This window comes from Barbus barbus, assembly GCF_936440315.1.
Source record: "Barbus barbus genome assembly, chromosome: 8".
NCBI classification, from domain to species: domain Eukaryota; kingdom Metazoa; phylum Chordata; class Actinopteri; order Cypriniformes; family Cyprinidae; genus Barbus; species Barbus barbus.
Genome location: NC_136736.1, coordinates 22,345,886 through 22,362,425, shown reverse-complemented (window position 1 = coordinate 22,362,425; position 16,540 = coordinate 22,345,886). Strand labels below are relative to the sequence as shown.

General features: G+C 35.8%; 1 protein-coding gene across 2 annotated transcripts; it reads right to left on the bottom strand.

Annotated features, from left to right (window-relative positions):
* Positions 1–2,159: 2,159 nt before the first annotated feature.
* Positions 2,160–16,387, bottom strand: LOC306873388 (condensin-2 complex subunit D3-L-like). 2 transcript variants are annotated; one of them, XM_079422647.1, is made up of 35 exons: positions 16,280–16,387; positions 15,710–15,861; positions 15,426–15,588; positions 15,124–15,299; positions 14,838–15,005; positions 14,198–14,259; positions 13,616–13,703; positions 13,392–13,525; positions 13,138–13,210; positions 12,403–12,528; positions 12,013–12,265; positions 11,843–11,878; positions 11,636–11,755; positions 11,471–11,544; positions 10,761–10,895; positions 10,169–10,389; positions 9,864–10,055; positions 9,538–9,635; positions 8,486–8,595; positions 8,295–8,402; positions 7,977–8,088; positions 7,628–7,729; positions 7,282–7,520; positions 7,123–7,202; positions 6,892–7,029; positions 6,605–6,738; positions 6,090–6,286; positions 5,890–6,000; positions 4,804–4,974; positions 4,558–4,676; positions 4,343–4,410; positions 3,764–3,841; positions 3,286–3,348; positions 2,681–2,738; positions 2,160–2,525 (listed from the first exon to the last, which is right to left on the bottom strand). In XM_079422647.1, exons 1-35 carry the CDS (start codon positions 16,329–16,331, stop codon positions 2,453–2,455), a joined length of 4,284 nt encoding a protein of 1,427 aa, XP_079278773.1. In that variant the 5' UTR covers positions 16,332–16,387; the 3' UTR covers positions 2,160–2,452. The 2 variants fall into 2 exon arrangements, with proteins under 2 accessions (XP_079278773.1, XP_079278774.1); XM_079422648.1 differs by having other exon boundaries at positions 3,764–3,805.
* Positions 16,388–16,540: the final 153 nt, after the last annotated feature.

Genomic DNA, 16,540 nt, shown 5'->3' with positions numbered 1-16,540 from the left:
GATATTATTGGCACCCTTTGTATAAACAAAGAAGCCTGTGAAAATAAATCTGCATTGTTAATCATTTTGATCTTTCATTAAAAAAAAAAAAAATCACAAAAACCTATTATTTCATTGAAGTAAAATTGAAGGGATGGGAAATCTCATTATGACAGATTTGTTTTTCTCTAATATCAATTAGCCACAGTAATGACACCCTTTTATTCAATACTTTTTTCAACCTCCATTTGCCAATTTGACAGCTATGAATCTCACCTATAATGCCTGATGAGTTTGGAGAACACCTGACAAGAGATCAGAGACCAACACCTTCATACAGAATCTCTCCAGATCCTTCAGATTCCCCGCTCCATGATAAACTCTCTCCTCTTCAGTTTTCTATAGGGTTCAGGTCAGAGAACTGGGACGACCATGGCAGAACCTTTTTGTGCTCAGTGACCCATTTTTGTGTTGATTTTGATGGTCCCTTTGGATCATTGTTCTGTTAGAAGATTCAACCATGGCCGATTATAAGGCTTTCTGACCCTAGAAGACTCTAGAAGACTGCAATTATCCAGCTGTGATCCTTGGAGTCTTTGGCCATAAACTATTTTCCTCACGTTGCATTTAGACAATATAGACACGGACAATATACTGTAGGCAGATTTGTAACATTTCCTGTTGATTGGAACTCCTTAATTATTGTCCTAATGGTGAAAATATAAATGTTCAATGCTTTAGCTACTTTGATTTATTGACTTTCTATTTTGTGCTATTTTCTTGACTTCATAGTTTGTGAAGGTCAACAATCTGTTGCTGCACATCAGAACTATATTCTTTATTTTGTTTAGTTTTTTTCTCATTGTGTTGGATGATAAAGGGATTGTGGCCTTTGTGTTCCTTCATATTTATATTCCTGTGAAACAGGAAGTCATGGCTGGATAATTTAATGTTCCTAGCCACCCTGGTGTGTTAAAAAAAAATATATGAATGAGAATATAGATCTTCAGAAATTTTACTTATAATTTATTCGAAAAAAATGATGTGATTTTGTTGAAAAGTTCGATTTTTATGAGTTTTAAATGGATTTTTCTTTACTTTTTTTGAAAGATCAAAAGGATAAACAATGCAGATTTATTTTCAAAACCTTTGATCGTATTTTCTTAGGGTGCCAGTATAATTCTGATTTTGACTCTCTCTCTCTCTAAAACAGCTGCTTTATGGATATTATAAATCATAATAAAAATGTTGCAAAACTGATAACAACAGCTGATTGCAAGAATCTATGCAAGAAGTCATTGCAAAGATATTTCTAGGCATTCCTTTTCTTTTATTGAATTGAATCCAATCCAATGTGTGCAGTTTACTTTGCCTACTTTAAAAAAGGTTTTTGCTTGTTCAGTAAAGTGTTTTTGTTGTTTTATTGCAGTCTTTTTTCCACTGCTGTTTTTAAGCTTTTCTTGCTTCGCTCCATGTTTTACAGGCAACCTCTGTCGTGCTAATTCAGATTAGCACAGTTGATTTTAAATTAATCTAGTTTATTTTAGTTCAGGACTCCATAGTCCAGGAGTTAGTAATCTGTTTCAAAAAGCCATTTCTTAAACCATGATTAACTATTCTATATTAAACCTACTCCTGGCTTAATTTAAACCCTGCCCGGGAAACCGCCCCAAAGAGTTACATATTTCTGATTAAAACCTGCTGGTTTGGACGCTGTATAATCTGGACAGATATCAAAAGGCGCCTGTCGCCCTCATGTAGCACTAAGATGAATTGCAACCATTGCTACACTGAACTTAGTAAATAAAGGGGAGATGCTATTGATATGCACAAGATGCTCTTTGGAATATTCTCAAAGAACGCTTGATAAAATCAAAAGGAAGGAAAAACAAAAACATTCTTATATTCATGCCATATGTTTACTTGGCTCAGATGATTGATTTTTATCAATACTACAAGAGGTGATGTGTATAGTAAATAAACATTAACATTTATTACTAGAGACACTTGCATAACATTTATTCTAAGAGAAAAATCTGGTATTTCTATACTTCTTTTATTCTTACTTTTTCTATGCAAGGACAACATTTTTGTGTTGGTGTGTATGTGCGCGCACGTGCAGTTATCCATAAAGTGGCAAACTTTGTTTTAGACACCATAAAAATAAACAAAACACTGTTGTGTGGCAATGTTTTCTTTTAATGTAATACAGCCATTAATTGTCAGCCACACTTTCTCTACAGATATGAACCACAAGAAAGGTAGAATGTGGCTTTCAGACAAGTACATTTCAATATAACAAGGAAATTAATAATAATAATCCACATGATACAATCCAAAGTATCAAAAGATTTTAATGGCATTGCTTTTAACAACAAAAATCAAAAGTATCAAGTCATCTGTGAAATAAAGAGGGCTTGTTCTAAAGGTTGTGGTATAATTAACACTCATAAAACAAGCACACAAACATTCACTAGAACCTTTTTTTAGTTCTCAGTTTTTGTACAAGAGGAGATTCCACATTCCACTGCCTGGGCGCCGGTTTTCTGTGTGTGTGTGGGGGGGGTAAAAATATAGTAATGTTAAGCAATAAACCTTAGATAAATATTTTGGTTTAAGATATTTTGCTTATTGATGTTGATGTTAAATTAAATGAAACATTGTAAATTCATCTCAACTCATCTGAAATGTATAAACTTACTGTTGTTCTGGTGACATGAGATGCAGAACACTCTCTTCTTCATCCTCAAGTTTGCTTCCTGTAAGCAGATTTTTTATTTAGTACTTTTGCAGTTTATGACACAAAATCATATACAGTGTGTTTCAAAAAGTACTTTTAGGCTTCCAACATGTAAAAAAAGGTTTACAATATAAAATATCCAATTAGAAACGGCTATTACATTATTTTATTCTACTGACAAACCCCCCCAAAACAAAACAAAAAACCAAAAGACCAGTCGCTTTTTAAACTTTAGATGTGCAGGCTACAAACTATGAACTATCAATAGACCTGGGTTATGGTGTCAACTGAGATTTCTGACCCTAAAGGTCATTGCACAGTCCGAAATTTTCACGTGCGTTTTTCCATATTAATCATCCTTTCCCATCTAAATGCTTTAAAAAAAATTTAACCTGATCCAAATTTTTTTATGACGGACGAAAGTTTCGGAGGCAGTGTGTAAACGTGATTGACACAACGTGAGGTTGTATTTATTTTTTAACGTGCGAAAATTTCAGACTCAGTGTGCAATGGTCTTAAGGCTTAACCTAACAGATTACAAGAGAAAGAAAATTTGAAAAACATACCTCTTCCAGATTCATTGCAGATGGCACTGACTTGCTCTCCAAATGTGACTTCATTGATGCTCGCTTTAAAGAATCAGAAAAGCCCTTAGCATTCCTCAAAGGAAAACAATATCTAGGGTTTTACTAGCTCATTTCAGCACATGTACTTTTAAAATCTTTAAATTGACATACAATAGCATATACAATCATTTTTACTTCTATAAAGTAAAATTGGGGTGCCATTTATCGAAGCCATTCACACACAATGCTTTTTGCATTTTAAAACATAAGATGCAGCGCAGTGGGGAAAAAAAAGTTTTTTTTAGTAAAAGCCGAACTGTTTTTAACTTAAGTACCACGTTTTTAGATAGCAGTGTCATCACTTGAGACACTGCCAAAAAAACGCAAATGTGACAGCCAAACACATCTGTTTAGCACATGTGATCAGCCCCTAAGGGTGGACAACTGTAACTATGGGAGACATCCAAAAGAATCTTACCTTGTGGAGTACTGATGGCTCTCCCAACCTGTTTTCCTCGTCCTGTCAGTGGAGGGAGGGAGGGAGAGGGAGAGAGCACTTGAAGTAAAAAAATATTTTTAACTGATAATACAGATGTTCTTTATTAAAGTACACAAAAAGCAATGCATTTGGTTTTTATTATTGCCAATGCTTTTTTTTTTTTGCACACAATTTTAAATTTTCCACCCATAACGGAAGCAAAATACGCCTTGGAATGGCCAAAGTTTGTAGCCATAATTGCAATTTTGATAATTCCTTATTAATTATGCAGCCCTGATATAAGGTGCCTTTTGTTTGAAGACCAGTTTGAATTTAAAGAGACACAGAATGTGAAATCTATCTGTTTGTTTAATCTCAACTGGTCTTTTCATTATTTTCTTTAAAATGTGTCTTATATGAATATGGAAAACACATTATAGAAAATAAAATAAAAATCTAAAATTCATTTGAAGATGTGTAATTAATTAAAATTGCATTAGAAATTAATTATATCTTTATTGTTCTGTATAAGCAATATTATTGTTCTGTTGTTGACAACAGAAAGGCTGTTTGTTTTACCTGTTGAAAACACTGTAGGGGAAGAATGGGTCCTGATTGGAGTTACCATTCCAGCATAAGTGCGACGCCTGAAAGAAAGAATAACTGTAAATGCAACATAGCTATGCATACAAATAATCTTTACAGATAATGTTTGCTGATGATACTATTATTACACTGATATAATACTGACAATGTCCAATTATCTGTTGTACTGGGATGTGGCTCAGTTTTACCTGAGAGCAGATTTAGGGGTTTGTGCAGGACCTTTAGCAGCATGAGGATTTCGAGGGGTGGCAAAACCTGTCTGCCCCCCAACGTTTGCTGCCTGGGCAGGGGAAGCCACAGCATTACCCTAAAGAAAGAGCAAGAGAAGGAAAAACAGGGGAAGGAAACAAAGTCGTCAAAAAGCAGCAGTAACACTTAATGGCTGTGTTGTCAAACTTTTACTACTTTCCGATGCAGATGTATGATTGTCTCACGTTTCGCCGGGGTGACAGTGTGAAGTTGGCCAGATGGTTCTCCATCTGCTGTTGTTCTTCTAGTTGTTTTTCCTTTTCAAACTGCTTAAGGTTATACTCCACCTCTGCAGCCAACTGCTCATCAGCAGCAAACAGCTCTTTCACTTCTGAACGATAGTCCTGCATTGTCACCTGTAACACACACACATAAAAGGCTCGAGTCAGAATAAATGTTTGTTTGGGGCAAAAGATTTGTTTGGAATAAAGCAGCGTTTCAAATACACATGGTTAAACTACTACTATGTAATAGACAATGATCAGTTTCCTTAGCTTCTCTTTTGTGTTTATGTATGAGTAAATTATGGTCAGTGGTTAATATAATTACACTTTTCTGTTGCTTAAACAGTTGCAAAAAAAAAAATACTACAAGTAAAACAAAGGTGGGTTTCCATGTTTGATGAAATGGACACCTTTCAGACTGTGGTGACATTTCCACAGTTATTAACATTATAAATCTAGTCAAGTTTTTTATACTTTCATCTTTTGTCATGTAATGTACATTTGTAACACTATACTTTGTGAAATATTAGCATAGCATTAAATTAACTAGGCCTAGTTAACACTGCTGCTGAGGGAGTGACAGCAAATTTGAAATCTTTTTTCTTGTTTCTGACCACCAAAATCAATCTCAACATTTTTTCCCCACTTTCACAAAGTCACAGAAATGCTAGCATGCGTTTTATTTCTTCTGCTTTTGGAGAAAATGGGAACATAAAAATTCTATTTGTTGTAGTCTCCTGTTCACCACTAATAGGAGTCTTTGTTTTTTACCATTTTAACTGAACAGCTCAACTGCATGCTTTTTGCAACTAATAAGACCCAAAGTCAGGGGTCCTGAGATATAATTTTAGACATTTTCAGCAGCGCTTTAGAAAGTTTAACTTGACAGTTATCAGCTCTTTAAAAAAATGACACTCATGGTGTGAAGTGGTGGAAGACATTTGTCTGTTGAATATATGCATAGAGAAATAATTAAGAACAACATTTATATAAAGAAGTTTGGAAAAAAGCACATCCCTTTTATCTAATCACATCTATATGCATCACCTGTAGGTAGGCCATAAGGTGTTTCAGGACAGGTGAGTGTTGCTCCTCCAGCATGTTCTTTAGACTGATAATGATAGGAATAACATTCTCCACAAAGTTCCTCTTTTGGACCTGAACATAAAACAGACGGGAAGTTCAACAAAGATCAGACAATAGCTTGATGACCACCTTTGGAATCCACATTCAGGATGTTTCCTCACCTGTGAGACCAGCTTTTTTTGGGCCACCTGTAAGACAGCTTTAGCCATGGCCATCTCATCCTCCTGAGGGTCCTCTCCTGCTGCTGGGACGCTCATGGATGTCAGTTTCATCTCTTTCAATGACAGGATGTCAAATGTATCTGCAAGCAACTCTGACCCCTCAGAATCCAGAGGAAGCTCAGAGTCCACAAAACTGGCTGGAGAAGAGAAGAATCTGTAAGGATAACATCTATGTATCCTCTTTTGGATGAATTCAGACTCAGAATTTGTTTCATCTTTGTTTTGCTCTTGGTGTAAAAAGACCATTCGTCTCAATTTTACAGTTCATCATTCATTTGTTAAATACTTTTCTAATTTGGACTTAATGAATATAAATTTACAATTATAATAGTTATATTATAAACAGCTCCTCCACCCTTGAAAAACTAAAGTGCTTAAATTTCGCTCCCAAAATCTGTACAAACCCTGCACACTGCAAACACCACAGCAAGCAGTCAATCACATACAGCTCTCACCAAGGATATCTTGGCAGATTTTGGTAGTGATATTGAATCGTTGTTCATCAGTAAAGTTTTTCAGTAGGAACCTGTAGATCCTGAAACGTTTGCCTTGATTTTGTGGTCCTTTCAGAGAAAACTTGCTTTTTTCACTGACAGAAAATACAAACAAACACATTTTAAGAACTCACTGAATTTCACAAAGTAGTTTCTTCCCATAAATGGAAGAAAATTAAACAGTATTTTTTGCAAACCACTGCAAAAGCCATATCCCGGTTCATATGATGAATCATTTTAGAATTTACCTCTCTGTTTGAGGGAATTTATTATATTTCTTGTGTTTTTCATAAGAGTTGAAGTGGAAAATGCATTCGATGAAATGCTGGGAAAACATGAGGGGACTCTTCTTAAGCAGGAGGTCAACCAGGCAGTACTCACAAAGACTAAACAAAAAAATTAAAATCACATCAAAACATTAGATTAAATGGCAAAAGAAACTGCACCATGATAAGCTTTTTTTTGGTCACATTTCTTACTCTGCAATGGTAGGGTCTGGGTCCACAAGAGCAATAGCAAAGCGGAAAAACAGTGCACCTTTCCATTTCACATATTCTTCCTGTTAAAGAGCAAAACATCAAAATGCAGAACAAAACAGACAGCAAGATAAAAAATTGATTGCAGGTTTGAGTGTGTACCTGCAATAAGTTGGTGAGCATAATGAGGGTCTGCTCTCGGACGATGGGGTCTTTGTCTCTCAGACAGGCTGAGATATTTGGGATATATCGGGTCACTGTGTTGGTGTAGCGCACGCAAAGATCACACATCACCACCACAACGTTACTGCGAACGGCCAACTCTGTGCCCACTTCTAGCTCCCGTGCAAACACAGGGAGATACTTCAACATCAGTTCCTCGTGCTGCAGACACAGCTTACCTATGACGGACAGAAAACAAGACCAAACTCAAAACAGATGTCGTCACATTCTGCCTGCTGGGTTTTGTGTGTCTAAAGTAAGCAATTAGTTTGTAAATGTTTCAGACCTAATGTGATAACAGCATGCGCTCGCACCACTGTTGGCATGGAATTGGGTTTGAACTGAGACAGAGGCTGACTAGCAGGCAGCTCATCTCCTTCAGCAGGAACTGAAAGAAAATAGAATAAAAATAAAAAATACATGCAGTTCAGATGGTTTTGCAACATTTCTCCAAGACCCTAATACGGACATCAGGTGTAAATAGCTTGAAACCTCATCTTAGTCTTAGGCAGATAACTACAACAGTTTTCTGAGAAGCTCTTTTTCAGCTTAATACTGACACATGCACATGATAAGAAACCTGGGATAGATGCACATCCATACCAAACAAAAAAAAAAAAGTTGCATAGACAAACCTGGCTGCTGCTCTGAGGGAGTTAGAACAGACTGAACCAAAAGGAAAATTCTCTTTCCCACTTTAGAAGGGCAATGGAGAGAAGCAGCACCAAGTGTATAAAGATGTTTCACCTGAGACATAGATGGATTGAAAAAAGGGAACAAAACATTGCCATTTAAAAATGCAAAATGTAAATTAAAAACATCCTTCACAACCTGTTTAATAGAGTCAGAGAGGGTGTAAAACAGTCATGTAAAACTAAATTATACTTGTTTTCGTTGCAAAAGCTTTAATGGTATAATATATAATAATATATAATATAAAGCTTGATCTATACCAGCAGGTCTTCATTGAAGTTTTCAGCTCCCTTCTCTTGTAGAATGACACCAGACAGATAACTCTCACACACAGAGACAAGCTCTCCACAGAAACGATCCAGGAACTTCTAAAACACACACACACAAAACATATTATAGTATAAATGGCACATTTTATTAAAACCTTATTGGCCATGTATGATGATCTTACCAATGTGTCCTGAGTGTTGTCTGAACTTGCAAATCTGACCAGAGTATCCACACAGGAGCTGATAACCTCTAAAGGCAGGCTGAAAGTCTTCAGCCAGCTCATCAGATCATCTACACAGGTAAAACGTGCACATAGTACATTTGTAATGTACTTGAATTAAATTACCATTATTAACAAAGTTCTATGTATTGTGAGCGGGATAGTTTAACTGAATTACCCGTCTTACTCAAACATGGAGTAGGTAATTAAATTGACTACCTATAGTACAAAAGTCTCAGGTCAGTAAGGTTTTCTTTTTTTTTTTTTTTAAATAAATAAATTAATAATTTTATTCAGTAAGGACACATTAACAACAATAAAAAGTGACATTTATAAATGTCATAAATTATTTCTATTTCATTTTTATAATTAAAAGAAATGTTTCATTCGCATCAAATCATATTAGAATGATTGCTGAAGGATCCTGTGGCACTGAAGAGTAGAGAAAATGCTACTGAAAATTCAGCTTAGTAATCACAAGAATAAATTACATTTTAAAATATATTAACAGAGAAGGTATTTTAAATTGTAATACTATTTATCAACATTACTATTTTACTGTATTTATAATTAAATTAATGCAGCCTTGGTTAGCATAATAGACAAAGAAAAAAAGAAAAGAAAAGAAAAAAGATCTAACCCCACAGTAGTGTGCATCACCAACCTGAAGTACAAATGTGACCCTGGACCACAAAACCAGTCTTAAGTCGCTGGGGTATATTTGTAGTAATAGCCAAAAATACATTGTATGGGTCAAAAATATTGTGGTTCAGTAAGACCAATAACTTTTGAGTGCAAGACACATTCATGTTAAAAAGAACTGCCTCACAAGACCAACTTGTTTGCTCTTTAAAAGACGTAATAAATTGCTGCCACCTCACTATTAATTATGATGAAACCACATCATCGGTCACCAGTGGGAACTATTTTTAATTATAATAACAAATAATACTCTTCTGATGCATTTGCGATCATATCAGTCACATTTTGAAGTCCTGACACACCACACTTACCTACTATTCTGGTTTTGGTGTCATCATTCAGATTAGAAGCAATGTCACCCAGAACGCTCAAGATATGACATGTCATTGTAACTGAAACAACTGGTGACCTATTAATAATAAAACAAAAACACACAATTCAAAAAAATCATGATACAAATATTTTTGGAACAAGCAGTCACCATTTACACACTGTAACATCAGAAAAATCTAAATTATTAGAACAAAACTACATATTCTGTGACCTTTTTTCTTTATACTGTAACAATTTGTATATTTACTATGAGGTTCAAAAAAACAAATACATAAAAAATTATGTATTAGCTCTGTTCTCTGACCTGATAGTATTCTCCCAGGTATCCAGTATGGTGCCATAGTTCAGTTTAGGAGAGCAACTGGCAATTTTAGCTAACAGCAGCCAGGCAGCAGCAGCCCTCTCTCCCTCGGTATGAGACAGCAAACCATTCACAAAGGCAGGAGTGAACTTCTGCTGCGGAGCCCACACGCTGAAAGCCTTGCTGAAATACCGGCTACAGAAGAGAAAGATGTGGAGGATGACAGAATAAAAACGATAAAGAAAAGAAAAAACGGGAAACATGTCACACCCCACTAGTCACAGATGGTTAGGACACGCGTTACTGACCTGAGGTTTTGACACTTTTCACACATCAGTCCCAGTAATTCCCAGGCCAGCTTCTGAGACGTGTCGCTATCCCGATATTTGCTTTGACTCTTAATGTGAGCAATGACGACATGGTCCAGACACTCAAGAGCTTTCTCTTGCACAGAGCTCTCAGAGTCCATGACAGCCGGTAACACTCCTCTCAGCCAGGCCTCCTGCACTTCTCTATTCTCAGGCAGAGCCTGCAAACATAATCATTGAAAGGAAGAAGTTTACAAGATGCTGGAGACACACTAAACCAGTGGGCAGGCCAAATTTTTTTAAATATTTTTTATTTTGTAAAATAGTGAAGTTAGGAGTAAACAAATAAGATTAATACCTTATTTGGGAAAAAAGTGACCATACTGTCTGACTTAAATTGTTCATGAGAGAAACAGGACAAATTTCAAGTCTTTAAAAAAAAAAACCTAGTTAGAATTCAAACCTGGCTTTGGTGGTAACCATTACAATGCTGAGGCACAGGTAAAAGTTTGACTGTTTTGACTAGCTAATTATAATATTATTGGTCATAACAGATGGACATAGTATTGTGAGGTTGGGAGGGGGTGCTCACAGCAAGGAGATCCATAAGGCACTGCATGGCTTTCTTCTTCACTGAGACAGCAGGATCCCTGCAGCGATCTGACAGAATACTCAGATTCTCCGCACTGCATGAGATCACCCCATGCTTCAGCAGACTCATGACGGTCTACACAAACACATGGAAGACACACAATCAGTTATAGCTGTTTTCTTTATACTATTTTGACAATGAAAATCATGGTTTTGTTGGAAAAGATGGAAAAATAATGGAAAAGTTTTTGCAGTCTAGCCCAAAAATGGATTAAAAACTTAAATATGCATGGCTACAGCAGCAGTGCAACTTTCTCAAAAGGGTCTTATCTTACAGTACAAATCATGTAACAACTAAAGTACAGCATACAAATTAAAACACCACCAATGAACATATAGACACTAAACAAATAAAACCCTCAAAATGAACTAGTTGAACATGCAATAAGTTGACTGTTGGACAACTAATCGGCCATCGAGATCTAACCCTACTGTGAGCTACACCAATATTCAAAAGGTCAAACGTTTGTCAATCACAAACATTTATTAGGTAATTTAGCAAAAAAAACATTTTATAGATCAGAGAGGGCGGAAAGTAAACAAAATAAAAATTAATTAATAAAGAGGTTTGGTGGAAGAAGCCTTGACTTGAATATTAAACGTTTACAGGAAAAACATGAAATGCTTTAAAGTGTAGAATGTATTTCATACCTCCAGTGCACTTTTTCTAGCATTGGTTTTTGGATCACTGACATGTTTTTTAAACAGAGTCAAAGTTTCCTCATCTAAAAGTAAATAAAGAAACATTAATAAAGAAATAGTCAGTCATGCAAATTTTTTTACTTAAATGACAAGGCCTATATGAGGAGAAGTTACTCTGTAAGGAAGTATTCATGACGCTCCTGTGGGTCGAAGTAATGCTCTTGTGTTTTGTAAGCTCAATAGTTCTGAAGGTCAGAGCGCTTTTCTGAACAGTCTCTCTTCGTTTTAGAGTTTCTGAAAAACAAAACTCAAACTGAACCATCACGGACTACAAAAATACCTTGCACTTATTTCATTTAAAATACTGAAATACGATCTTACGCTCGGAGCTGCCTGACTCCAGCATAGTCTGAGCACCTGATAAGAAAAGAATGAGCTTATTCTGTATTCAAACATACTGCTTGTTACAAATAAATAAATAATATAACTCACTCATATACAAACATTTTACACAGAGCTGTATAGTTACTGTATTGCAGTAATATACATACTGTTGGAAAAGAGCTCATGAACACATTTTGTAGCATTCTGGGAACCAAGCTCCAGACACCGTGCCAGGCAGTGCAACGCGTGACCTCTGACTGTTGGGGAAACATCATTACGATGATTGTAGATTATGTTGTGCACCAGAAACCTGTGAGGCAGGAACACAGCCAGTTCAGGGTCCACTGTATCGTCCACATCCCTCTCACTCTGCTCCAGCAGGACCATGGCAACATCAAGCGCAAACATTCTGAATGCCACCTGAACAGAGGTTTTCATTGGTAGTCATCAGGAACAGACAAGAGCATTGACAAATATCAACTAATTTGTGCACATGGTAAATTGTGTTTAAATTAAAATTGTCATGGGGCTGTGACATGACGAGTCACATAGTTTACCTTGTTGTTTCGGGAGTAGCTATAGAGCCACTTAACAATGGCTGCAAAATCCTGACACGGCATCTTAGCCATCAGTTTCCCAACAGCCTGTGCTCCACTGACTCGATATTCAGACTTCTCCACCATCTGAAACAGACACACAAACACAGAGTTACCTTTTTGGATCTTTTAAGTTTAAATTACCTGTACTTTTAATGGAGGGACAGAAACCTCTCAGGTTTCATTAAAAATATTAGTGAAGATTAACAGAAGTCTTATGGGTTTAGAATGACATGAAGGTGCGTAAATGTCAGAAATATCCCAAAAGATGTGTTGTTGTTGTTCCAAATTTGGATGCTGGTTTTTTTCCTGTTAAACTCAAACACAGAATCATATAGAATCTCAACTCAGGTCTTTGATGTAATAATGTTTGGTCTCAAGGTATTTGATTTGAGAGCTGCATATTGATTTGCATGAATGATTCGATAGTGAATAATTACATAAATCTCTGTCTGGCATTTTAAAAAACATGGAAAATAGCACACAGTTATATAAACTACTTTTATAGAACTTTTTATGTATTGGACAGATGTGGTCACATAAAATGTAACAATCTTCAAAAATGTACCTGTTCCATGAAAAGAATAACATACAGGTTTGGAATGAAATGAGAGCTGAGAGTCAATAATGACATAAAATACATGACATGAAATAACTGAAATGAAGCAATTCATTTTATTTTAAAATAAAATAAACCTGATGGCAGATGTGTTGCACGAGGATCCGTAAAAGCGGCAATGTGGCCTCCCTCTGCTTGTCAACAACATGACTAGAACACAGGACACACATAATTCAGATATAAACAACTCACAGGATCAATGCTGAACACACAGCATGGGACAAAAAAAAAAAGTTTAGAAATTACATGTAATTTTAAAAACAAAAACATAAATATTCCTACATGAATTATTACTAGAATTTCAGGAAGATTGGAATAAGCAGTCACTAACTTAATGAAAAGTATGGCCTGGTCTCTGGCACCACAGACAGTCTGAGATAGAGCAAGGAGACATGGCTTGGACCTCTCTTGTGTTTTCATCATTAGAATAACATAGAGTAGTTTGCGGAACACTCGGCGACGGCACTGTAAAATACAACACCCAGAAAGATCAAGCAATGTAATGTGACTCATGCTAATAAAACACAGTGGTCTTTTTGGAGTAACCCCACCCACCTCATCTCCTTCACCATGAATGGTTGAGCAAAGTAGCCCCAGTCCATGGTAGGACAGCTCAGGCAGACTCTGTAATTGGTCGACACTCCTTGAAAACACACAAAAATCATGTGTGAAAGACTCTTAACAAATGCATTAGAGTTGATATTGTTAACTAAAACTACAATAGTTTGATCTAAAAGAATAGTTTAGAATAGCTTATTATAAAATAGTTTAAGATGAATATAAATATTGGATGAAAAACATTTTACTTGAAAAACAAATGCTAATTAATAAGTTAAATAAGTTTAAATTGAAATGCTAAAATTACAAAAAAACTAAAACTGAAATCAAATCAAATTAAAGCTAAATATCTATATATTTTTAAATTATATAACCACATAAAATTACTAAAACAAAAAGTAACCCCTTAGCATTCCTAAGGTCTGTTTTTGAATGGGATTTGTACCTCAGGAGGGACATTGGAAAGCTATTAAAATATAAAAAAAGCCAATTCAAAATATTAATAAATAATATCTAAATAATACTAAAAGTATTGCTGAAATGCATTTCCTCATCTTTCTCATTTTCTTTTGCATTTACCTTTCCTGAGAGAATGACACATCTCCAATGACTGGCTCAAAGTTGGTAAGTTCAGTAAAAAGCTGAAAGTAAACAAAAATAATATAAAAATCTCAGCATTCTGTAAATCTAATTGTAAAAATACTAATTTTTTAAAGGTTTCAAAGGTCTATACAAAAACATATGCTCTGTGAGAATTGATTATCTAACGACCCATTTCATGAACACTTGACAATAATTGTGGAACACACTATTTATACACTTATTTATCTAACACACATACTTAAGTCTACATTTCAATTTGCACATAATATACATGTACATACAAAACTGTCTATTGTAATATACTTGTACAAACAATTGTTAATTTGTATAGTTATTCCCTATTTACTTGTTCTATTTTTTATTCTTTTATTATCTGTGTTTTTGTTCTGTCACTGTCATTCTGTCACAAAAAAAATTCTCCTGGCAATAAAGCTCATTCTGATTCTGATAATAGTCTCAAGAACGCAAAGAGGGTCAAATTGGCATTTTAAATAGAAAAAATTAACAGCTGTACCTAAAACTACTTTAAAATTTACACAAATCCCCAATACAATCACAAGTAGCACACAAGTGCTGAGAGGGGAACTTACTGATCATTCGGTCACCATTGACTGACCTGAACACAGCTGTCAGCACTCTGAGGTTTGTCTCGAAGAGAAAATCTCTCAAGCAGTCTCAGAAGTGTGCGAACCAGCAAGACAATGCCCTCTCTTAGTTTCAGCAAATCCTGTGCAGAAATGTACACTGCCTCTTCTTCATTATCTTCATCATCATCAATCTCCATCTGTTGGGAAACAAAACACCAAAATACATGACACCACTGTCACACTGACAGAGTAGGAAAAAACGCTTTTAAAGTGTAAATGTCCCATATACAAACAAACAAAATCTAAATTCTATACCTCTTCTGACACTTTCTTGGGGGGTTTAGATCGTTTTCCAGTTTTGAGATCACCTTGAGAACTTTTCAAAGAATCTTTCTTGCGTTTTTTGCCAGAATCTTGAGGCCAGCATTTCAGGGGCATGTTCAGACAGGTATCAAAAAGAATCTGATGGTACACTTTATTCGCAACACTCCCTAAAGATGGAAAAAAAAGAAAACCATCAAATAAGCTCATGAGGGCCTAACAACCTGAACAAGTGTCATGCCATGCATTAGGAAGGAATTCAGCACTGTCACCAGATGCAAGGGATGGAAACTGACCAGGTATTTTTAGCAGCAACAAGTATAGAGAGGCTGCCTGTAGACCACATAGTCTCTGTTCAAGACTGGGACTTTTGGTTTTAGCACTAAGGATGAAGTAGGAAAGGACAGCCACCAAAGTTTTTGCAGAGACTCCATTCTCACCAAACACCACCCAGACACTCTGCAGGGAAAAAATACATCATAAGCAAATTACATTTACACTGCCTACATCGCAAACAGATTTTAACAGAACTATTTTGTGGCGTGAAGCACAAAGAAATCACAGCATCATGACGTTACACCTGTGTATTGTCATCATCCTCATTGGAGAAGGGCAAAAGCTGCATGTAATTTGTTTTGAAAACATCAGGGTCTTCCTTTATCTCCTCCTCAATAACAGGGTCAAGAGGGTCTGTGTGGGTGAACTCGAAATCCCACACTGCATCCACCCAGGCTGAAACATATCAACAAGTCAACAATATATGTACACTCTCGTTAATAATGCCCAACAATGCTGCAGGCTGCTCATTAAGTTGACACAGACTGTGATTATGCGATTTATATATATAGTATGACTATATAACGATAGTGATATAGTCACCCTGATTGTGTTCAGTCTAATTATAAACACTATGACAGTTTGAACGGATAGTTAACGTTTCTCTACTATGGTAAAACTAAAAAGTTTTGCGTTTAAATCTCACATATGATATAATAATCCATAAACTGAAACCAAAACAATCCCCCGAAATGGCAGCGTCTGTTGTAACTCAACACATTTCGAGGATTACTACAACAAAACACACAGTGGACCTCAAAAGTAATTTAGCCATTGTTTCTAAGACATGCTCGTGACACAAATTAAACCGTACCTGTAGACACACTGTTTAATTTAAATAACTGAAGCGCCCGTATCAACTCCATACTTCGTTCAAAATAAGCCGCCAACAGCCGCTGTGCTGAGGGACAGCAATCCCGGCATGCTTAGCGACATACGGAGTGGAGCTCATGAATATTAATTAGGTGAATACTTTTTTTTTTTTTCGTTTTTACAAAACTTTCTGTGATAACAGTACAATAACATCCATAAACAGCGTGAATCTACAAAAATATAACATGAAAACAATTAGACA